The 25,384-nt window shown below is 35.9% G+C and overlaps 1 protein-coding gene across 22 annotated transcripts in view; it reads right to left on the bottom strand.

The window, feature by feature from the left end:
• Positions 1–25,371, bottom strand: part of FUBP1 (far upstream element binding protein 1) — a 36,959-nt gene extending 11,588 nt beyond the window's left edge. The window contains exons 1-24 of one of the 22 annotated variants that reach the window (XR_005822223.1): positions 25,119–25,371; positions 24,141–24,231; positions 23,103–23,165; positions 22,245–22,283; positions 21,865–21,904; positions 20,872–20,921; positions 20,709–20,780; positions 20,372–20,429; positions 18,129–18,291; positions 17,950–18,048; positions 17,765–17,866; positions 16,987–17,089; positions 16,803–16,903; positions 16,010–16,151; positions 14,734–14,894; positions 13,742–13,896; positions 13,577–13,656; positions 10,384–10,512; positions 9,654–9,728; positions 5,163–5,308; positions 3,514–3,611; positions 2,607–2,654; positions 1,579–1,718; positions 84–294 (exon numbers count right to left, since the gene is read on the bottom strand). Coding sequence is in view for 10 of the 22 variants with exons in the window: in XM_040566060.1 (XP_040421994.1) it covers positions 1,713–1,718; positions 2,607–2,654; positions 5,163–5,308; positions 9,654–9,728; positions 10,384–10,512; positions 13,577–13,656; positions 13,742–13,896; positions 14,734–14,894; positions 16,010–16,151; positions 16,803–16,903; positions 16,987–17,089; positions 17,765–17,866; positions 17,950–18,048; positions 18,129–18,291; positions 20,372–20,429; positions 20,709–20,780; positions 20,872–20,921; positions 21,865–21,904; positions 22,245–22,283; positions 23,103–23,165; positions 24,141–24,231; positions 25,119–25,232 (2,037 nt within the window). In the remaining 12 variants the exon portion in view is untranslated. Of the gene's footprint in view, positions 1–83; positions 2,655–3,513; positions 3,612–4,426; positions 4,781–5,162; positions 5,309–9,653; positions 9,729–10,383; positions 10,513–13,576; positions 13,657–13,741; positions 13,897–14,733; positions 14,895–16,009; positions 16,152–16,802; positions 16,904–16,986; positions 17,090–17,764; positions 17,867–17,949; positions 18,049–18,128; positions 18,292–20,371; positions 20,430–20,708; positions 20,781–20,871; positions 20,922–21,864; positions 21,905–22,244; positions 22,284–23,102; positions 23,166–24,140; positions 24,232–25,118 lie in introns of those variants that run through there. The other 21 variants (XR_005822226.1, XR_005822221.1, XR_005822219.1 and 18 more) reach the window with 21 other exon arrangements.
• Positions 25,372–25,384: the final 13 nt, after the last annotated feature.

Genomic DNA, 25,384 nt, shown 5'->3' with positions numbered 1-25,384 from the left:
TGCTGCATTATCTTTCCTCTGAAGCTGTAATTTAAAACTGATGAAGGCACGGTAGGAGCATAAAGAAGACAAAAACATTTCTATTATTATCCATCAGTTTACATTTATTGAGAAAAACCATACAAAAAACATTATACAGTTAACGTGTACCCATATTACATACAATGCCAAGCTCAAAACCACATTTTTGTAAAGCATTCAATTTACCTCAAGTCCAAGCTGCATCTCCCTAAGACACTGTTCCCATCACAGTTGCCTTTTAAAGCCAATCTTCTTTTTACACACGGGTAGTTTCTGCAGAGAACACTTTTCTCAGGACGAAAATGCATTTCACATGCACGCAAGAGAAATATTTGTGCACACATAAGAGTTTCATAAGCTATTACTAGGGAAGAGGGAATCCTGTCAACTGTATGCTTTCTGAAAGGCCCGGGGTCCTCCCTTCCTCCCACCATTTCCAGAAAAAAGCAAAATAAGAAGCTCTTAGCATGCAATGGAAAACTTAAAAATCACTTTGGAATAGAACAGGGGAGAAACAGTTTCTATCATCCAATAAAATACCACCAGAAAAAACAATGAAATATGTCAAGATAGGCTGTGCGAGTTGAATAATGATCCTGTCTGCCTGGTCAATTTAAATAGGTGACCTGTGATCATGTTAAGTTGAAGATTACCCACCCGACATTTTACTTCATGTCCTATTAACGTATATGCTGCAGAAAGCTATATGAAAAGATTTTTCCTACTTTGAACTTTATGCTTCCTTTCAGAACTTTTTATACTCTTCACATTCTACCTAATTTGTGAGATTCTAAGGGGGAAAAAGCAAGAAACATTTCAAGATAGCTTTTATTACATTCCTAAGAAAATTCCATCATCTTTTTGGATCAGGGTAACTCCAATAATGCATTTTCTGTTCTCCCAAGAACTAAGAATTTGGAGAGAGTTGAAAAATAAACTCTGTGATTAGTACAAAACAGCATGCCTGTAGCCCATCAGTGAGAAAGCTGAAAGTCAATACACCTCAAATGCTACACACTAAGGTAAGAAACTCATCTTCTGCACCCTAGCAACATTCCAAAAAACAGGCTTTCTTCTTTATTTCCTTCCACTGGCTAAACTTACCAATTGAAAGACTGTTAATACATTTTAGGAACAACAGTTGTAGAAAAAAAAGTACCATGTAAAAAGAAGTGAACAAATGACTCACCCCAACACTAAATTCATGGAATCAAAATCCAAATGGGACACACCTAACTTTTTCTTGTGTCAAAAACGAAGTCAAGTTACACATTAAACTACAGACCATCATACATTAAGTAGCTTGAGAAACTGAAGCACAACTATTAATTTAGTTCAAAAAGTCAATATATCTAAGCTTGGCTGTTTAGAAGAATATAAATTAAAATAGATTGCTTATTATTATTGTCACAGTTTAAAAAACTTAACAGATTATGGAACATTTATGGTCAAACAAATAATACTTTAAAGAATGAAAAGTGATCAAAACAAAAATTATACCCTACACCATTACGTATGGGATACATTTCAAATCTGTTATGTTTTTGCCAATTTTACCTTCTACATGGAGCCCTTCTATGGTCCATGCTCATCGGCTCACCAATGGCATACACTCAAAGGATTCCTCTTTACTGGTAGTAACTATCTCAGGACCTGATTCTATGAGCTATGATTTGGTGCTTGCAGCATCTTCAGCACTGTGTGTGAAAATGAAGGCAGTATTTTTGAATATTTTTCTTTAATGTACAGATAAGCAGGACTTTTGAAAGAGGAGCAGCACATTTTAGAAACAGAATAATCAACAAACAAATAGATGCTGCTTTACTTTAAGCTAAAAAAAAAAAAAGAAACAAAAACCTGTACCAGACCATCTATAAGACATACAAACATTTTAAACTATCAAAATATACAGCAATTCAGTTAAAGTATCAAGAAACAGGATACACTGACTGCTATGTAGATAAAATATTATTTGCTGTACTGTTAACATTTAACTGGTGCACATGCTTTTCCAAATAAAACATACTAATCTGTGAAACTCCAGAATCTATTTTCCTACCACGTCAAGTATGAATAAGCAAACTAATTTATCTAAAAATTCCACTAACACACTGTAACTGTAAGACAAGTTATCAAGTTCAGTGATAACAACAAGAAGTTATATTCTTTATATTTAAGTCTTACGTGTTTGAGCGAGAACAGTGCCCTACTATAAAAACATTTGTGAAGGCTGTTGAAGTTTCTAACCACAGTAATTCCTGCATATTTTAAAGGTTTTGATTCTTTAATTGCAACAAGTAACTATTTGAGGAAAAGTAACAAAAAATACTTATTTTGCTTAACTTCAATTAATGCAATCTACTCATCTTTTCTAAAAAAAAAAAAAAAAAAGATACATATTTACCTAGAAATAGAAACAGTTGTTTAAAAACTTAAAATACTTTCCACTGAAATGGAACCATGAGTAACAATGCATTTGGGAAAGCAGCAGATTGCTTTTCAATACACAACCACAAAGATCTCACAGGGACAACATTAATGTACTGAAATATTTAAATTTATATACTTCCTTAGGTTGTGCTTACCTGTTGCTTTTTTGCAGCAGAACCTAAGGTGGAAGGTCTGGGAAGGCACTGTGAAGTATAAATAATTGCACTGTTTGCAATTAATAAAGATTTTATACCTTAAATGAATCAAAATCAACAGCCTCCATTTTGTGAATGATAAAGAATCCAATGAATTCAATTTTGCTCAGTTTAGTACATAATAAATGCACCATTCTATAAGGTTATCTACAAAATACCATGCAAAATATCTGAACTATTAAACTTCATACCCTACACTAAAGATAGCAAATACTGTCCTATCCTTTTATAAGGTACCAGAATAATTCCTAATTGTAAAAGGGATAAAAATAATTCCTTCTATTTCTACAGCACAAAACATACATTGCTAATTACCTGAATAAACTACTTCATTTTTTTCAAGCCTTAACTTTTACTTCTCTGTGCAGCCACCCTAAAAAAATGTATTCTCAAAGCAACAATATGGTGTTCCAAAGGATAAAGCAAACAACAGATACAGAATTAAAACATACCTACATCACTACATATCTTCAAACTAACTGAAGACAAAGACAACTTCTGTCTATCAAGTGGTTCCAAAAACTTCAATGTTATGATATGCATACTTTAATACACTGAATGATACAGCTGTCTCAAAGAGTACTATTACTCAGATAAACAAAAACATGATTTTCTTTAGCTATGGCTAAACGTTTCAGTAATACTTACCCACAAAGCTCACGTTATGTGTATGTAATATGTATATTCACAAACCTATGTTTCTGAATTAAGAAGCAATTACGATTTTCTAAGATAACAGCACTGTATTCCAACATAATATTCACACAAGTATGGCATTTTCATTATGTGGAACATCGACAAAAAGATACTGTTGCAGTTCATCAATTTGTCATTCTGATGTACTTACAGTGCAATGCTCCTTGAAGGAACAATCAAGGATGATACACAGCACAGTCCTCCTCACCCCTATAGAGCTAGTTCTATACTGGCTGGATCAAACCTGCACTTCAACAGACAATGGCAAGACAGACTGTATTGCATGTAGTCTAATATATGCAAAGAGCCAATAAATATGCAAAGAGCAAACATAGGATTTCAAGAGAATCAGACTTTTAGTATGACCATTAGAGCAGTAAGTTTCAAGTATATTAAAAAAAAAAAAATCAATTGATTCAAATACTTGTCTTCAGTATTTACAAAAACAGAAGTTATCTGCTTTGCAGGAAGTTCTCAACCACTCCCCACCACTCAAACAAAACAGCGTTTCAAGGACAGATGCAATTTTTTTTTTAAACTACTATGCATACCACATTGACTTTTCTACACTAAATTTTGAAGTGGACTACTTCAAACTGAAGGCTTAAGCACATTACACTTAAAATAAATGTTATAACTAGTCTGAAAAATCCTTAAAATAGTTATACAGGAACAGTTTTGAAGTATTCAATTAAGAACAGAAGCTCTGTTATAAACAGCTGTACAGGTCTGAAACAGTGGTCACATATAAAAGGAAATTTCACTGTTAATGCAATGGAAGTATGCCAAAAGATCACTTTCTTAAACACATGCACTTTTAAACAAATAGAAAGAAAATTAAGGTATCAAGATTATTGGTGCTAGGCAGCAACATACAATGAATGAAAGAGATCCTCCATCTATAACTATTCTGCGAGAGGGGAAAAACATGCTAACGACAACTTCTTAAACTCAGCAAAGTTTCAGGGGGAAAAAATCTCATTTCTGTACAGGTACCTTGATTCAGCGTTGCAAATCAATCCTATAACTCTTTAAATACCCACATATCCAACTTACCGACACAGGAGGTTTCATATTATTTATTGTAAAGCACAAAACAGGCATTTTAAAAGTGATAAAGAATACATTGAAAAAGTACATTTATATCACAAAGCATCGACCACATAATTGCAAATACATTTGCTGGAATGTGTACATCTACACTAATACTAAAAACAAACCATTTTTCATTTCTACACAGAAATATTACCTCCTATCAGTAGTGATAGATATTTTGTACATTTTCAAAAACACTATTTTTTTTTTAACCAAACAAAATTAAGATCTTCATCAAGGCGTCTGCATCCATACATTTAACAAAGGTTTTTTCCCCCACACAATGAAGCAAATACTGTATTGTCCACTTCTTATTATTGGCCCTGTGCAGAAGAGATACATAAGAGATACACAAAAAGTTAAAGAAAATCCTTGAAATCGAGCTAACTCAGGAGTGAAGCCTTTAAGAAAGAAAAATTGGTTAATGTAAATGGTGGTGGCTTCTTGCATGGTTTTCAAAACCCTGGGAGGAGAAAGTTTTTCTTTTTCTTTTTTTTTTAAAAATCAAAATCACCAAACATATGGATAGATACAGAACTCAAGTTATCCAGTAAAGAAAAGTCATCTATTAATTATTCTGATAGTTATTTTGCTAGAAAAAAAAAAGATGCATACTCCAAAGGTAACGAAGCAGGAGACATGCAAAAAAAATCTATAACCGCTGAAACAGAAGCCAGCCAAAGAAGCACATTTAATAAACTGTACCTGTGGTGCTGGAGGATGTTGTGGCATTCCCTGTGGACTTGTCTGGGCGTAATATGCTGCTTGTTGTCTGTAGTACTCAGCCCATGCTGCACTGTAATCTGGCTGACCACCTGGCGGAGCTCCAGCAGGCGCGGGAACTGCTTGACCTACAAGTATTTACATTTATATAGCCTTGCTGATGCAATAGAAGCGAGAGAATTTCAAAATCTCACTGCCTAACACACGTCATTCTGCTTATCGCAATATTCCTCCAAGTCTTTTGAATATCCTTGTGGCTGCTCCTTTTGACCTAACTGCTCTTCCCATGATGCCCATGTAAAACAAAACCGAGGAACCATTAGGACAGAAAATTCTCACTCTTGAATCATGGTTCCAGAGCACCAAGTCTTCAAAGCATTTGATCGAAACTGTCCTAGACAACCAGTAGCATTTATATTGAAATACAGGTCAACAAGGGATATCAGGTCATCTGCCTAGACTGACTGGATTTGTCATATTATACAGGCTGCATTACTTAATTCAGACACTAATTCACTCATTCCCTCAATTTTGGCACCCTTAATGTGATTTTGGGGTTAGTACAGGTTACTTTTTTCAAAATAGCATTAATGTTTGTAAACACTTATTCCAAAACAGAGTATAGACCTGAAACATCTCTCAACCCTAACTCAAGTTCCAAGGCTCTAGAAGTAAGTGTAAACACATACACACAGCTGAGAATTACCAATCCTTCCAACAAAATCAAGCTGCACCTTAAAAACTTTGTAAGGGTGATAAACTAATATACAAAAACTCCTTAATGTATCAAAATATTACAGCTCCAACAACAGGGAGCTTCCCAAGGACAAGGGCTGAAAGGTTTCAACCCCGTCCACAATCCCTCACTTTTTATTCAGATACAAGCTCACTGAGCAACCTTCTGCAGAAAATGAGTACAAAGGATTCTAAAACTGCTTTCTTAGGTATCAGGTATTGTTTGTTTTTAATACTTTTACACAGAATATTCACATGAAGAGGACTAGTCACCCACACTTCTCTTACATGAATGTTTCTCCCAGTCCTCTCAGGTATATTAAGTGTGAGCAGGGAAGCCAAACATTTGGCAAAGCACTATGCTGAACATCTTCAAAATACAATCTTCTTTTTCTAACCATCTATACAACTTACGTAGTTTTTCCACTTACTCTGTAGATATCATATTAAAAGAAACAACATCATCTCCACCAGTTTTTGAGTAAAGCAGTAAAGCAAATGTTTTCCCAGAAAAACATTAAAAATTAAGAGCTGAACCCATGTTACAATTTACACTTCTGATCTATAATTTTCACTTAAACTATCTTTAATGGGGTTACTAATTATCTCAGGATGCACTTTTTGCAAGTTCACTATTAATTTATGACATCAGAATTCTACTTTCAAATTATTTAGTTAGGTCTGAATCCAGTTATGTCAAATCTAAGGCATTTTTTGCACATTATGACCCAAGAATCTTTCAACATTTAACCAGCTATGCTAAGGCAGTGCTTAAGTTCAAATAATAAATCAAATACAGGAAGTTTGACATCTACTCTTACTGCCCTAGAATGGGTTAGTAAAAGCTTGCAGTATTTTAGCTGCATTGTTCCCCCACTAAGTATTGCAAGCCTTTCTGAAACTACACATGGAATTCAGCAGCTTAGTCAAAACCTCCACTGAGTGCACAGAACTGCACTGGAACATGCTCATTAACATCCAGATTCACCTGGAGCACTAATAAGTGAAACTGATTAACTATATTTAAAGGCAACATAATAAACACAGAATACCTCCCCATTAAGGGAGGCTAAGAAAGAAAACTCAAGATGATTCTACATTTCTTCCACTTCTCAAACACGGAGGGTGATTCTAGTAAGGGAAAGCTTTTCTTTTCCCTCGTTCATACTACAATGCTAAGGAATCATTAAACAGTTCTACCATTTTATTATGAAATCTCTTAATTTCAAATCAAGACCACAGTATATTATAATAACTTTAAACAATAAATTTACAAACTCCTATAGTGACATAAAGATCATTTACTAAAACGTCACTTCATGTTTAGTGGGAACTGCCATCCTTGGGAGATTTTTAGGGCCCAGCTATACAAATCTTTATTTCAACTCCTGTAGGCAGAAAGAAAAATAGTATGCCTTTAACTCAAGACAACAGCACCAATATGTCTTAAAGAGTTAAACTGCTGTCTTGTTAACTTGTAATACACTAAGGAACTTTAAAACAAATTGTCTGCATTCATGACTTAGGGTACCACGAAAACAGAGGATCCGAGTCACCTACAAGATCCACGCAGAGTAACTTACCAGTGTGGGTAAGTAATGTCATCAGTTCTTCAGTCTTACTTTTAACTGTATTTGTTACTCAAAGCAATAGTTCCTGAGCAAAATAAAGGTCTGAAACACAGGATGGATTTTGCCACTATATTTCCAAGTTGGAAACAGGTTATTTTCAAGTCACTCTTGTTATACACTTAAAGTCATGGGCAAAACACATGTTCTCTGTGAGTAGCTGTATCCTGTTACACAAGTAGGAAGTCACTTTGGAATACTGTATTAGAATTTTCATTGGGTAGTCCCAAGTTTCAGTTCAGTTTTCTGAAACTGGACACGTAAAAGTTTATTTAACTGTTGTTTCTGTAATTATCTGTGCTGTGGAAAAAAAATTAAACGGAGTCCAAGAACAACCTGTAATTCCTACTTTTCAGCTTTTGCATGAGTTATCAGAAACAGTACCATTAGACAACTACAGGAAGCACAAACAGCAGTAGCTGTATTTGAGAGACTGGAGCCCACAAGAACTTACTGATGGAGAGCCTTCCAATTTGTCAGAATTTTTACTATTACTAAACACTGTTAAACTTTAGGCAGTGTTTTTCCCTGCCTCCATATTTAGCGCTAGATGGGGAATCTCTGCTCTTCAGCCCCACTTGTTCAGTTCATCCTCTTTTCTAAGTGGATCTTAAGTGAAATTACATCTTCCATCTCAAGTTTTTTAACATACTGAAGAAGCAGGAAGTTCTCATGATTTACAAAAACTCTTCGTAAGAGTGCAGATATCAAGAGCTCCCCTTCAGGCAAAGATCAGAAAAAGAAGTGAAGATCAGAACTACTTGTTTTTCCTCTTACATGACTTTTGTGTTGGAATTTAGCAACTTTGAATTTTAAGAGCAATTACTTACATTTCCTGATGTCTCCTCTTGAATTAATACTCCTCTTGGACATGCTCCCAAAAACCTTATCAAAACTCTTTTCACTAGCTAGTATTTAGTTAGAGCACATGCAAGACTAGTGCAACCCAAACTTTGCTTTCCAGAGATAACAAGTAAGAGCCAACAAGTTAATTCACTCTTACAAAGGTAACGAAAAAGCCCTTGTACTTTGCATTGAAGAACATGAGCTGAACTAAGAGACAGTAAATTTAGGAAAAAAACACCAAACACAAAACAACAAAAAATAAATTAAATGGGAAGAAAAAGAATGTCCATTACATCTTAAAATTAAGAGTTTGAAACTTTTATGGCAATCTTCATGACATTTTTCATGATATACTATTCTTGAAATATCCCTTTATCTTTTCTGTTTCATTTTAACACACTGTGCCAAAATAAATAAGAATGCTAGGCCAAAACCAGATGCTACTGTATGTCTGGTCGAAGTGAGATCCCAGAGCACTGGTATTTGTAAGGCTATTAGTCCTCTGTGTACAAATTTACATGATGTATAATATCCAGGAGCGGTCAGTATGGCCAAAACATTGACATGCAAGACCTTACCATGACTTAGAAGACCGTGCCTTCTGCCAATGCATCAACACCACATATTCTTTCCTTATTCAGTAAATGAGGAGCCTTAAACTTAATGTAAACGTATTTCAATTCTTAAAAGTCAGGCCAAGCGAAGTATTTTTAAGAAGCTAGCAATTATATATATACTGCAGTTTAAAACACAGGTCTTAAATGCTGCAAAGCAAACACAACTGAAGGAAGTGGATGATATAAATGAAGGTTAGTTATGACATTTAATACCTTCAACGCAGAAAGTAAATGTTGAAAGAAAAAAAGGTACATAATCTTAACAGGATAGGCAACAAAGCTATTGAACAAGAAAATCAACAGCTTCATAAAAAGCAGACCTCCAAAAGACACTTTCATACACTTAAAAAATACTCAAATTAAAGCATCTAAAAGGTGTTGTTTCCCAGTGATCAAGTACAGACATTTAAGTAGAAAATATTTTGCTAAAGCTGATTACTAGCATCAATACAAGTAAATGCCTTCAATACTGTTTTCTGATTTTCTTCAGTGTTCAGGGCTTTTAGGTGCTATACCTCAGAAGATAAAAGGACAATGCATTTTCTTTAAGGAAAAACAAAAACAACAATGACAGCAACAACCTCATCTAATGAGTTATGCAGATCTACAGCATCCTACTATACAACAAGGAAAACATGCACACATACCCATTTTTTTGTAGTACTCCTCCCATGCCTTTGTATAGTCAACCTGTCCTGCTGGTGCTGGATTTGGTTGATCTCCTGAATTAAACAATAACAACAAAAAATGTCTAAATAAAACTATTTCTGTTTATATACAATGACTTAAAAATCATCACCTGAATTTTTCAGTAACAATCTCTATGATTCAAATCTGACCCTAAAAACCTAAGTGGCACAAGCTACTACAAATACAAATAATTATTAGAAGAAACCACAAAGAATTACTTGAAGTATTCAGCATGTGTTCAAAATTCAGTTGTAAATTGTATGTCACTCACAGGACAAAATACTAATTAAAATGCATTAAGCGTCATGCAGATTGTAATACACAACTAAATACTGCCAGTAGTTTTCCTAAAACCACTGGAAGTGATGCAACTGTTTAAGTAAATGACAATTAACTGTTTTGCTCATTCATTTTTCACTTGTGACTGACCACACTATGAAGATGCAATTAAATCAGCCCAAGCTGCTGGGAAAGTATGTCTTTGGAATTATATTACAAGACATACTCAAGATTACCCTCAGTACTGCTGAAATGAAGGAAATCAACACTGAAGGCTGTAAGCAAGTTTCCCAAGACAACAACCCACCTTAGAATAAGTTTACCCAATATATGAAGACAGCAATAAAAAATAATAGGTCATCTACACACCCAGAAAGGAGAAACTAATTGATTTTATTGAACTGCTACCTTGTCCGTTAGTTTGGGTTGTAGCTGGTCCACCAGGAGGGGCTGCAGGTGGTGGCTGTGCTTGCTGCTGATAGTAGTGAGCATAATAAGCTGCCCATGCTGCTGAATTGGGATCTGTTCCTGGCTTGCCTATGAAACAAAAGGTAACCATTTATAAGAGTAATATGAACATAATGCCGCTCTCAACTTACCCTGTCTTATGCACTTGTATTTTCCTCCAAGAAAAAAAAATCATCTAAACCAAGTAATCACGTTAACCTGTTTTTTCTTTCTGGCACAAACTTTCTGTCAGGTTTCAGACAGGCATATGGTACAAGCTAGACTTTCATAGGACTGCTGAGATAATACCATTCTAGAACCCACACTACAACACCATTTATTAATTTTAAAGGCGATATAAGCAGAAACATTCTCACATTTATCTAAGTAGTCATGTTACTAAATGGCAGCAAAAATTAATCATTCTAGCACCAAACAATTTCAATGGTTTCACTTTCATTATAGCCTCACACTAACAATACCAGCACATGCATGCCAAATATGTATTTCTGAAAATAGAAGTATACAAGTCTTACTAGGCATTTGCAGTGTTTGATAGTTAAATCTTAAGGTAAAAGCGAAATACAGAAACACAGCATTTTAAGAACCTGAATTCTCATACATGGCTATAAAGCATCACTGTTTACTTACAGCTTTTTAGTAAAAAAATGATTGTAACACTTGCATCTTCTGCAGCTATCTCCATGCTTCCCTTATTTTTAACTACATCTACGTGGGCCAATGATGGTGCTTCCTAGAGTCTTATTTCTCTAATGTTTTTCACATATAGCCTTTAGGAACGGTTATTCTTCTTGCTGAATCACACAGAGATTGATTACATTAACAGACTGGCAATCCACAGAAATTGTAAATCTACTATTAGAGACCATGATGTTTCATAACACAACCAGCATCTTTCAACATAATTTGCATCCATAAAGAACAAAAGTATCTGCAAATAAATGGGGCCAAACGATGGAAAAACTTCACAAAGGACACAGACACAACAAAATGTTTTAGGAGAACTAAAGAATATTCCCCCAAACCAAAAACAGGTAAGTGAGTGACTAACTAAAGAGAAATAAAAAATCCCTTGAACAAAGCAGAGACATGAAACACAATAAATTTCATGCAGTATTTCATTTGGCAGTAAAGTCAATCGTAACCAGTTAAAATGCATATTATAGTATCAGCATATAGAAAGCAAAGTTAACAGGCTGTTTCCCTTTTAGAAATACACTGCTTGCATTGACAACAGTGGATGTAAGCAATATGCCCTGGGACTGTGCTCAACTTTTCTGGGGAAAGAGGAAGACTGTCAAGGGATAACCTATTATGCATTACAGGAACGTTTCCACACAACAGTTACATACCCAGCTTAACATGTTTAGTTACTGAACATAGTGTACAGCAGGAGGAACCACATCTATTGAACAGCTTGGATAAAGAAACAACACTATTTGCTCATGACAGATGCAACTGATATTGACAGTGTCATTTAACATAAAACTAACATGTACTACTCTAAAGTTACCTGCAAATATCAAATAAGCCACTGATTGCTTGGTCCTACCCCACACCCCTTAGTAGCTATTGTTCTAGAATAGAAGAACACCATGTGGGATTCACTAAATCTCCAAAGAAATCTAGTAATTAGCTCCACTGTCATGTGACAAGACACAAGCATGATTTTGGAGAAAGCATATCTGAAAAAATGACTACAATAATCCATTTATTTCACTGACATAAGTGAGTGTATGGACACCTGTACAAAATTCATTCAAGTAAATGCTAGTCAAAAGAAACAATGACTTCAGCTGCACCTAGGAAAAACTTTATTAGATTTGCAAGACAAGTATTTATCTGAAAAACAACGATAAAATCATCAAGATGAGCGTTTGTCATTTTTCTTACGTATCTTTATACAGATAAATAACTTCATAAAACAAGGAAAAAGTGAGAGTGAAGAAGACTGCAACGTTTCGGCAGTGGTATTGCATTAAATGACCGTTGGTAGGCTGAGAATTCAAGTCAAGTCACTTTGAATCATTTTACTATTAAATACTGACAACAGACATTTTTTAATACTAAATGGAATACATGCAGAGCTACCATAGAAGTCTGAGAACTGAAAACGGAGATGATTCTTTGCCAAGAACAGATATATAGAAGACTTGAATATGAACAGAACTCTGTAGATTTCAACATTCTCCAAAGCCCTATCCTTTTTCACTTTTTTCCGGACCAGTGGCTATCAGAAAATATTTACTCCATTTAAAACGAAAATCAAATTGAGATCTTTCAGTTGAAGTTCTGAAGAAGGTCTACCTCAAACAAATGAGGTACAAGTGACTCAAGTGTCTAGCCTTACCATGCCTTCTGGGACTGCAGTTCAGTTTCCCCACTTGCTCTAGTCCAACCAAAGGAAGTAACTTAAAGAAAGGCAGGAGACTAAAACTTCGCGAAGTTGTAATTAAGAAAAAAATCCTGATTTTGACAAAGATAAACAGAAATAGAAGAAACAGATTCTACAAAGATGGCTTTCAGAAGGAAATATAAAACCATTACAAGCAAAGCCTCAAAATACATAATCCTATCTACTTTACTTGCAGCAGTTCAACACAAGTTTTAATCCTCAAGAAGGACTGAACAAAATATACTTGTACCATATTCTGAGGAGCAATTTCATATAGGTGAACAAAAGCTAGAAATACACAATACAGCATACTGTGCAAAGTCAGGATCAGGGACATTGTTCAAAATAAAATAAAAAACTCATTGAGTAAAGAAAATACATCCTAATTAAAGAACTTTATGTAAAAACAAAAGCTAATCACATTCCATTTCAAGAAAAATTAACTGATTTGCACAAAATCAGTTAAGCAAGCACCTTGTAAGAAGCAGCATAAATTGGGATGCAAGATCAAAAATGTTCACTAAAGAAGCATATTCCAGCTGTGACAACTGAATTTCAACAAATCAAGCAACACGGAAGCATAAAACATAAATTGAGCATCTATAAAGAAAAATCCGAAGAACAGCAACTTTTTCTGATTTACCAGCATAACACAAATGCATTAGGAACACACATTTGTAAGGACAAAGTGGATTTTACTGGAAGTATCACAGTACAGTAAACTGTGACATTTCTTACCTGGATCTGGCGGATTTGGTGGCTGCCAATGTGGATAAGCATTTCCCCATCCTTGTGGAGCATATGGGGCTGGAGGACCACTATGAAACACCAAGTAAGGAATGCACAGTGAAAGCCAGTCCCAGATCACCATAATAAAAGGAAGCTAACTGAAGCAATACTTACTGAGGTGCAGGGCCAGGAGGCCCTGGATTATAAGGAGCTGGGTTATATGGTCCCATGGGAGCACCAGGACCTGGTGGCCCAGGAGGTCCATGTGGGCCAGGAACAACACCATGGGGTCCATGAGGAACAGGTGGACCCAATGGATTTACTGGACCCTGTACAATAGAAGTAGAGCACAGATGAAAATAAACCCCAAAGTCCTTGTTCTTCTGCAGTTTAGAAGTATAAATCTGAACAATTTAAGAATGCAATCTAAAAGGTTTGATGGCTCTTAAATAAAGGCATTCCCTGGAGAAAAGTCTTTTTTGATAATTGATAAATTAGGTTTATAACTAGTTAACAAATACACTTAAAAGCAGCTATGGCAGTAATAACTAAGTTGCATTTATTTCAGTTTTCTTGATGAAATAATTTTACAAACAAACATCGATTTTTCCACAAGTTGTTTAAACAACAAAAAGACATAATTGTTTAAAAATAAACTGTCATGTCTAAATCTGGCTAATCTTAATAATTGCATGTTTGTAAGATCAGGTACAAAATATAGGCTGTCAACTTGTTTACATGCATACACATGCAAACGAAGTACAGTGTGTTTTAAGAACATAAACTGTACCTAAAGAATTAAAACTGCACCTAAACATACTGAGCATGAAATACAAAACCTGTAGTTTAGTGGTTTTAAGACTACTACGGGTACCTTTGAAGTTGTCAAATATTTTGTTATGCACAAAGTGGGCACCTTAAGAACACATCATTAGAAAACAAAAAACTATACTACACTGAATAAAGCACCTGTTTGAAGTTCTTGTTTATTTGCATCAAGGTAATCTTAAATTAGCAGTTTTACCACTTTAAACAACACAATTACCACTGTTTATTATCAATTATCTGATAATTCAGAAGTGAAATAAAGAAAATCTCCAAAATGGAGACTAGCTTTCTGTTCTATTTAGTTGCAATAGTAAAAGAAAAAATAGTTATACACTTACTCCAATCTTTTCTTCTATAAGTTGCCGTGCATAATCTATTTGCTGGGGTGTTCCACGGATAGTAAACATCTTCATGTTTGGATCTGCATTAGGTGGAGGATTTCTTTGAAGTTCTATTCTAGCACCAGACTGCTGGCTTATGCTTTTGATAGTTTCACCCCCTACAACGCAATATAAAGCATTTACGATATGTATTAAAACAAAAACACTACGATTCGGTTAAATTAGAGAAAATCAACTATATGGAAGTTTAAGAACTGATAAGTAACCTAATAACACAAAGAGCCTCTTTGTTGTAGGTAGAGCCTTAATTGCAATAAATGAGTAAAAATATATATATTTTTTTTAAGACCACAATGTTGTTACTCAGAAAAAAACAAGAAATTCCTACAATACTGTTTTTTTCCTGTTCACGTGAAAATATAAGATTAATCATGAATAGCAACTGATACCCGCAGTTACCAGTAAGTACAAAATTAAAGCCTAACCTTCCTATAAAACAGTAGTTAAGCACAGATGACAAAACCCCCTGAACATGAACAGATGCTAACGTCCGTATTTTCTGCAGTGCACTAAAACCAGAAAGATAAATTCCCCTAAACTAGTTCCTCCTCTAATAGAAACCCAAGAAGTTACTTGTATCATTAGGAGGTGCAACATTTGCGGAACAGAGGTCGCTTGGCATTTTAAAAAATTAAAAATAACAATAAAAAAAAAAATCAACCTGTCAGGTCAAGAACTGAACTATGTCAGCCTACTTGTTGTGTCTGGAAAACACATTACAAAAGATTAACATTTTCATTTAGAAACATACATTAAATTATTTTAAAAATCAAATTCTATGAAAAATGATCATTTTAATAAACGCCTGTAACAATTTCTTATGTGTGATTCCACTGTAAAGATCGTCACCTTAATATACGAAAATTAGTTTTAAAAGTGATTTACAGATGCAGTAACTCTAGGCTGATGAAGCAATTTCAAATACAAGTTAAAGTATCTAAGAATCTACCAAACACTACCAATGTAGCTTAGTTTTTATTACTATTAAAAACACGGGTCAGAAAAATTGATTGCTTCTTGATATTGAGATATGTGTTTTGATGAGGAAAAGAATACTGAAAAGAATAGTAGGAGTGCTGTACACAAAGCTACTTGCAAAGGTTCCTCTTGAAATACCTCTCTAACATGGCTATTTGTAGAAACAGCAAAGATTAATTTTTTTTTTTTAAAACTACACATAAACACACACGCGCATATATGTAAGATACATTGCCTTTGCCAATGATTAATCCAGTTTTGCCAGTGGGAACAATAAAATTGAATTCCTGTAATCCACCAGGAGGCCCCATGTTCCAGTTGCCTTGACCTCTACCCCTTCCTCGACCACCAGGTCCTGGTCCACCAGGGTTGCCAGCCTAAAAAGAAAAAGCCACAAATTAACACGTTCTATGAAAATTACCCTAAACCAATCACTAAAGCCAACGTGTTACTTTTGCTTGGAATAATCACACCGTTTGTTAAGAAAAATCTGATGTTATTACTCAGTTTTGATAAAATAAATACGTAATTCAGGTGTTCTGTAAGATCTGAACAACTCTGCATACAAAAGACAAGTAAGGAAATGACGTTCAAAAAAGCAGGAAGTTTCACACGTACGAAGGTATCATTTCTGCCTGCTTTCTGTAAATGCAGTGGCGGGGTTTATCTTGTAACAAGCACTTAAAACCATCTTTTAAACACTGATTTCAACCTAAAAGCAACAGCATATTGCCTATTAATACAAGACAACAGAAGAAGCAGCTCTAAAAAAGCCAGATCAAGTACCATGTCTATGGATCTGTATTACCATTGCCATCCTGATACTCCCAAAACTGTAGTTATAAAAACAAACTTTCATATTCCAGACTTAACTTTGAAGGAGATTTAGATGATACCATTACATTACTTTATTGTTATACATTCATTTTAAAAACATTATGTCCTTCCAAAAGCCAAGCAGGAAATTTTAAATGTTAACATGTTAAACGTTAAAATGTTAATACAAACAACGTTAAGTATTATCCAACCTGAACACTTCGAAGGAGATCTGTAATAATTTCTGCAGCATGTTGACATCTGTCAGGAGGCCCTGTGATTTGGGCTATTCTATCTGGAGTTGTTCCATCATCTGGAATAAAAATGAACTATTCCAGCATATGCGATCCATTCAACTTGTACTCATTCACAGTAAATTATGCATGTATTACCAACCTGGCTTAAATTGGATCCTAACACCAGCATCATTCTGTATCTTTTTTATCATCTCGCCGTTTCTTCCAATTACAATACCTACAGCAAATCGTGGTATTGGTACCTTAAAAGAGAACAGATTTTTACAAGATGTTGGTGATGCAAACATTCCTACCAAATACACAAGATTTAAGCGGTCACATTTAAAATATTAAAATAGGGCCAGCTCTATGCCACTTCAGGCTTTTTGAGGAGTGCATTTTTTAATATAAACTATTAAGACACAAACTCAGCAAATTCTGAAGGAAAACATCAAAAAGAAACATCCTGTGTACCGCAAGTTCTTATAGTGGCAGCAATTGAAATTATGCTTCCCACAAGCAAAGAACGAAAGTTCTAATGGGCATTAACCACAGATTCTAGCGGATGAAACTTTCAGCTTCATCTCTCACGAACAGTTATTAGCTCATGACTTGCATAATAGGTGGAATTAAATATTCTTCTGTAATGGCCGAACTCCAAATTTCTATGACATACATCGTTATGTACTTAGTTATAAAACTTAAGACTTAAATTGTTAAGACTTAAATTCTCCAGCTAACTGAAGCTCTTCAGAACTGCTGGTAATATAAAGTGAATACTGCACACCATTTAAAGGCAAATCTTCACCATCAAGTAATACTTACATGCCACAAACATTTTTGGAATTGGGTTAATAACTTTCAATGGTATAAACCACGTTAACATTTTAACATCAACATCTCAAAATACAGTGAACAAGTTTTTCAACCATGCTTACGTCTATCCCTTCATTTCCTCCTATTCTTGACCCATATTCGTTGCGCACCTCTCTAAAGCCACCTTGATCACGAATTAACTCCAGCACCATTTCCTTGGCTTGCTATAAAGAGAGTGAAATTTTGTTTAGGTATTGCAACATCGGAATGGATTTTAAAATACTATGAACTCTGAAGGACTCCTTACTTGAACTTTATAAGGATCTCCAGTTATCCTAAGGGGCTTGTCTGCACCAGTGTTCTGTGGACCATCTTGAATCATGACCATTTTGACACCTGCTCGCTCCTATTCAACAAAAGGGAGGTCAATACCCACTCAAATCCAGATCTGCTATTACCACGTTTAAAAACAAGATTCATATGTACCTGTAATTGTTTAATCGTCTCTCCACCTTTACCAATAACTAATCCTGCTTTACTTGCTGGAATCATAATTTCTTGGACTGCATTTCCAGGTCCATCACCATGATGAAAGCCAGGTGCAGGTCTTCCCTTTTCAACTATCTGATCAAGTAATCTTTTTGCTGATCTGTAAAGGATTACAAGTGTTTATAAATACACTTACTCCTACAATTATCACTTGCCCAAACCTGTTCTGCTTGGAAGAAATCCTATTAAAAAGAAAAGAAGGATCAACACCTTTATTCACTTGGTTCTTAGTTTCAGAAATGCATGAAGGGCACCCATTGCTGCATATACACATATTTAACAAATCCTCAGAGCACAACCCAGTGTAGTTTCCTTCAGAATCTTGAAAGGAAAAGTAATCTGGTATGAAACATGATGCAACTCTCTTTAGAGAAGTGTTTTTATCCTTTTGCCAGGTCTCTTTCCAATGTGTACTCCTCTAGCACCAAAATGCAGAACACATCCAGCAGCTACTTTAACAGTTAAAGGTATTACCTCATCTGACCAATGAGTTTTGCCAAGTTTGTGGAAATTAACTATCTTTAAGATCGCTATCTTCTAACCACCAGGGTTTGTGCAATCCCAAACACAAAATACAGGCTAGGCAGGAAATGGATCGACAACAGCCCTGAGAAGACAGACTTGAGGGTGTTGGCTGATGGAAAAACATGAGCCAGCAATGTGCGCTTGCAGCCCAGGAAGCCAACCATATCCTGCGCTGCATCAAAAAGCTTAAGGGTCTGTAAGTTATCCCAGTCCAAGTTATCAAATTCACAGGTCATCTTCCAAGGTACTTAAAAAAAAAAAAAGCTTGAAAGGCTTATTAGTTTAATTATAACATACATGGCTCTGCTAAAAATTAATAAATAAAAAAACCTACAATTCACAATTTGCAGCTACCCTGAGAAACACCAAGAATGTCAAAAGGCCCTCTGCAAAATTACTATCTGCTGAAAAATTTCTGCAGAAGAAATGCAGTCACTTTCATTCTAAGATGTCAGGAAAAACTCGGTAAATCTGCATCAGTAACTTAGGAAACTAATAGCAAAATAACGTGGTAGACCTAAAATCACCCCAAAATCAGAACATAAAAGGTAATTCTTTACCAAACACAAATAAAAGTTAGGTCCTCAAATATGTCTATCATCCCTGAATATAATTACATAGAACAAACACTTAATACCCAGCACAGTCACAGCTGCTGCTTGATTCAGCTTGCAAAGGGTATTTGTACTTATAACTATTACAAGAACAGTGGACGAAAGCGTACATTTACCTTACATGTAAGTCAGCTGCCATCAAAATAAAATCATGATTACAGTACTAATATTGGTTAAAAACTCTTCCTTCTAACATGTAAACAGAATAAACTATAATTAGAAAGGAAACTCCCATAAGGGAATGAGTTCATGAAGAGCAGCATACATGGCTGCAAGGTAAGAGGTGAATGCCATGCTACTTTCACGAAGGAAAAATATTTAGCTGCAGGCCTTACCTGAAAACAAAGGGGGAGCAGCTAATGAAGCACTACCAAACATACTACTATGTTTAAAATAATTCCCAGCCAAGCCAGGAAATGAAGGTCTCTTAAGTAATTATAAATTTCTGTTCCAGTAAACAAAAAACATTTTTGTTGCTATTGCCCTCTTCCTTCAACACAGAAGGGATAAAGTTCATTTTGCTGGTTGGTAGTACATAGGCATTACTTTCATAACTGCGTATACATTGGTTTATACCAGACACATATTTAACAACTCTGACAGAACAGACTTTGAGTAACATCTTACATTTCAGTGATTTTCCTTATTTTCCCTGTCATTTTTCAAATTCTGGTTAATAATTTCATTTCTGCATATGTTAGCATGTTTCCCCCCCCCCCCAAAGTATATGTTCACGTATTTCATTCTCAAGCTGAAATCAGTACATTGCTAGATAAATGTAATCTACAACAAAATTTGGACTTTGAAATGTCAGTTCAGTAATTATACCCATACTTTTGTCTTAAAATCACAAGTATGCTGAGGAATCTGACTAAAGCACAGGGCCTTTTTTCTTTATAGACGTTTATTTGTCACTAGATTACCTCTGTAACGGAAGCAAAACATACTATTATAAACAGAGCAGCTAAACGTGGTATTTACATCTAAAGGAGAAGCGTATTGTGCATTTAAATACGAATACAAGGAATTTGTGTTACTTACTGAACAGATTCTGGTGTTCCAGTTAGCATACAGGATCTTTCAGGCAGGCCCCCACTATCTAAGGTCACAAAATAAAGCCAATTTAGCAGTAGTCTTAAGCAGAAAGAGTCAATGAAACTAAACACAATACACGAACTACTGGAACTTCAATGAAGTAGAAAAATCAGTCTACTGCAACATTTCGTACTTCTTTAGCCTGTGATAACCATGACTAGAACAACAACAAAAAAAACACACCTTAAATGAAGGTATAGATGAAAGCACTCAGAAGCAATGATCAGTCTTCTGAACTTTCTACCACAAAAACCAACAGAACAAAAAAAACAGGAATAGTTACCAGGTGCAATCTGTATTTTACATCCAGATTCTTGCTGTATGCGTGAGATCTGCTCTCCACCTCTGCCAATTACTTGGAGAAAAAAATAGAAAAAGGTATTTGTAAAAAAAAGCATCTGGTAAAACCCCTCACAATACTGCAACACTATGTTCAGACTACTTACTGAATCCAACCATCCCGTCTGGAACTTTGTATTCCTCTGTCATCACAGACCTGCAAAAAAGGTTAAATCAAACAAAGGAGAGTTACCATTCAGAGACCAAATAGACATTAAATTTAGACATACCATCCTATTAAATTGAGGAAGAAAGTTAGTGCCCCAACCATTAACCTGGCATTCTTGCCTCCCGCTAACTTAAAAAGTCACACACAAGAACTAATATTATACAAAAGCGACCACAAAGTTTAACATGAATCAATCTGTTTTCTTTCACCCTCTTTCCTACTAACAAGGTGTGTATAAGAAAAGGCCAGTGTAGCATCAAAAAAGTTTTATCCCTACATTCAAAGTATGCTGAAAATACACAAATTTCAGAATTTTATCAATCCTTTCTGTACAGTAAAGGAATAAAAGGCATAATTAACCTGTATCTGAAAAAACTTCCCTTCCACCCCAAAATAAAGGGGGTATAAAGCACCATAACCTACGTGCAACAAAATTATCAGGTAAAGGATAAAAAGAATAGTTGTAAGTGGTTGTTTAAGGAAGAAAAGAGTAGTGGAAACTAGTAAGTTGTATCAAATGTAGGTAACTGAACAATAAGCTGTGTTAAGCCCACCTCTTTTCTACTTATTTTTTAAATCCATTACTTTTCCATTTTGTTTACAAGACAGTGTCAATCCCTTTCCCCTCAGATCTGCTTCCAATTTTTGGTTATTCTACCTATGCTCAAATACTAAGCAACAGCAATTCATTTTCCTTATACTATTTTTGATACACAGCATTGGCTGCCAAGAGAAAGACATAGCCAGCAGAATTTTACCAGATGCATTTTAAGGGTTTGGCTTGGGACTGTTGAAGCTAAATTTCAACATATCACAAATCTTGATTTGTGCAATTGTTTTATACATTGGTATCGCTTTTATAAAATAATTTGTTGAAATTTTTTTCTTTTAGTACAATGGAAAACTTTATATAAGATGTAACATAACTTACCGTTGTTGTTGATGCATTGGTGGTAGTTGATTTCCAAAAGCTATAAATAAATATTTTTAAAATTAAATCCAAACAGCTTGATTTACAGTTGTCTCTAATCTGATAACACTTATTTGTATACTTCTGTCCAAACTACTTTATAAGAATTGTTATCAAGAAGTCTAAAAACATAGCCAAAAGATTCTCAATTGTTGCTAATAGGATCTTGTCAGTTTTAACAAGCAGATTTGCACTGCTTCAAATAACGAAGACAAGCCCCCAGTCATTCTTTCTACCTCACTGATTAAAATATCACCTACCGAACACAGTTTCAAAGTCTTGTTTTGAAAATGTTACGCTTGTTTAGTTTTTCTTTTGACAACAAAATAAAAATTACTTACAGTCATTCTGAGGAGCAACTTTCTTAGCATCTGGTTGATCTGTAAAATTAAGATTTTTTAAATTTTTTTTGCCAAGAAATTCAAGAACTGCTTACACCTTTTAGTGTAAATTGCAACTTTCCAGTGTATTTTAGTCCCCCTTTCCTTTTTTTTTTTTGTCCAATTTCAGGGAGTTGGTCTTCTGAATAAAAGAAAGAATCTCACGAACACTCAGCACTTGGTTAGTACAGCTGAAAAGATGTTAGGTTTTTCCATGTATCTATTCAGTAGGTTAACAAAAGGCAGTTTTCAGAACACACTGTAGATTGCTCATAGATACCCAGTCACTGAAACTTAACTAAGACAAGAACAAAGTTTAGCTCTGTTGGTTGCTCAAGCTAATGATGCTTCTATAGTTAAAAAAAAAAAAAATCAAATTCATACAAAAATTAACAACAATTTAAAGAAAAAAAAATCTGACAATGACCACAAATCTAGATCAAACATTTGGAAATACAACAGCATCACACAGCAATGCAATCTCAATCTGAATGTTGGCACGAAATTCCTATCCAAATATCAAGCATTTCATAGCATAAAACTTCAAAAAAAAAGCAGATTCAAAGCAACTACATCACTACCATCCAAATCCTTTTTTGTACAGTAAAGGAATAAAAGGCATAATTAACCTGTATCTGAGAAGATAGACTTCAGATGCTTCGTTCCCACCCCAAAATAAAGGTTATATGAACCACCATAATTTATGTGCAGCAAAAATTCAGACACGTATTCCAAGAAATATTTGTGTCAATCCAGAAAGATCCACTAGTTTATGTCATGTTTACATACTAAACACAGGTAATAAATAAAAATTCCTGCCTTTAAAAGGAGAGGGCATTCCCTCCCAGTGTGTTGTACTGCTCGGACTTGTCCAAGAGCCATCTACACATAAAATAAAAAGAATACATTACATATATCATCTGAAGCATCATTAGCTCATTTTTGTATATTAAAAACCTCACCATTAATAGAAAAAAACTGTATTACAGGACACAAGAACTCCTGATATAAAGCCTTAGTTACATTCTGTAGACTGAGTTTCAATCCTCTCTCAACGGAAAAAAAGGCATTGCTCTTTTATAAGACCTATGTGAACATTTCAACAAGCTCAGAGATTTCCTTCCACAATTTAGCCAGGATTTTGTGTGTATATTAAACATACCAAACCCTGTTAAGTTAAAACTGGCTGCTTAGTAAGAGACAGAAGAGGAAACGCACACATTTCAGAAGAAAACTTTACTGCAGTGTAAGGCAAATCCAAAAAGCTGCAACAAGCTAGGAAATTTAAGTATAATCTTATCAGGGTTCACATACGCTATATGCTTTAACATCCAACTAAGTGAAAATGTCTACAACGTAGAATATGTACTTTCCTGTCTTTTTTTAAAGTCCTATGCTTTTACAATGAAATGCATAAATAAGTTTATTTAAACCTGTGCAATAATAAAGTATATGAAACAATCTAAAGAGTGACCACTTCCCATTCTAATTATAATATAGGAACTGCAATCTGTCTCATATAACAAACAAAAGACTTCAATGACATACCTGTATAAGTGTTTCTCAGCCGTGAATTTATCTGCCCCCCTCCCTGGCATATGTTATCCTCTTTAAAGTTTTTAAGCCACACTTAAAATATTTTAAAACAGGCTTATATTCACTTCAAGTTAGAGTACAATGGTTTCAAAGAAGTTTCCCCATTAAACAGAAAATGAAAAAGCACGTCATGGTCTATAAAGGGAACAAAATGGTTTTTTACTGCGTTACGGAAAAAAAACAACAAAAAAGCCACCTGCAATTTTCCTGGCATCATGGCTATACTGAACAACAATAAATGCAGCAGTAACGAGTGCATACCTCCATCCTCAAGAGGTCTTTTTTGTCCTCCATAACCGTAGTCATTTGAATTCATTGATGTACCAGCATCTCCTCCAATTTTTGCTGCAATCTAAACAAAAACCAGATATGAATTAAAAAAAAAAAAGTACGTCTTCTGAACGGCGTTATTAGGTGCTTTAGACGATGCATATTAAAGCGATCCAAAATAACTAGAAAACTACTGCTAGAATCTCTGTAAATGGACATTAATTTTTAAATGTCTTTAACAGATTTGCGCTCATTTTTTAACACCAAAGGTTCCTGTATTTTCCTTTCCATCAGTTGAAGTACACTCTACCCTTCAAATAGAAACAGCTTTTTTTTTTTTTTCTAGAAGGGACTTTTCCTTTTTTACCCATTCCTCAAGAAATACTGCAGTATCACGAAGAAACTGACTACTAAAACTGTTTTAAACCTCAGTAACGCCAGCTACACGAGATATTCAAACACTGCCAAAACCGCGATCGGTCATTACCAGCCGAGGCGAAAAATTCGCCTGCGAAATCATCGCCCGTGGTGAAAAATCCCTAAATGAAACTTCGGCATAAAGAACTTCCGAAGGCCGGGCCGCCTTCACTGCGCAGGCCGCAGCCCTCCCAACCGGTCTGAGCAGGTTAGCGGGCACCGAGGAGGGCGCCCGGGGGCACACAATACGGGGCGCACAACGCGGGCCGCGCTGCTAGGCCGCCTCCATTCCCTGCCTCGCTCCGCGGCCCTGCAGCGCCGGGCGGCGATAAGGCGCCGCTCCGGCAGTCTCCGGCCGAGATTTGCCTTCCCGAGGCTGGAAACCCGCCCGCCGCCCCGCCAAGGCTGCATGAGGAGGGAGCTGCGGGGACGGGACGGGGCTGCCCCCCTCACACACAGCCCGGCGGCCAGGCCCCTCCTCACGTCCCCTCAGCGCCGCGGCCCGGCGAGGGGCTGCCGGAGGCCCGAGGCGCCTTCCCCACACGCACACACCTGCCTAGCCCTCTGCAGCGCGTCTTTAAAGGCATCGTTCACTCCTCCACCTCCGCCGCCGCCTCCCCCGGGCGCGCCCGCAGCAGGAGGGGGCACGGTGGAGTAGTCCGCCATGCTCGCTCGGCCGCCGCCTCCTGCCCCGCTCGCTGCCTGCCAAGAAAGAAAGAAAATGGCGGCGGGCGGGAGCCTTTCACATTCCTGCGCGGCATCGTGCTCGGGGGGGGGGGGGGGGGGAGGGGGAGCGCCCGGCGAAACCTCGCGAGAGC

The sequence above is a fragment of the Cygnus olor genome, chromosome 8 (genome assembly GCF_009769625.2).
Source record: "Cygnus olor isolate bCygOlo1 chromosome 8, bCygOlo1.pri.v2, whole genome shotgun sequence".
NCBI lineage: Eukaryota > Metazoa > Chordata > Aves > Anseriformes > Anatidae > Cygnus > Cygnus olor.
The sequence above is the reverse complement of the archived record's forward strand: the minus strand, read 5'-3'. Positions and strand labels throughout refer to the sequence as shown.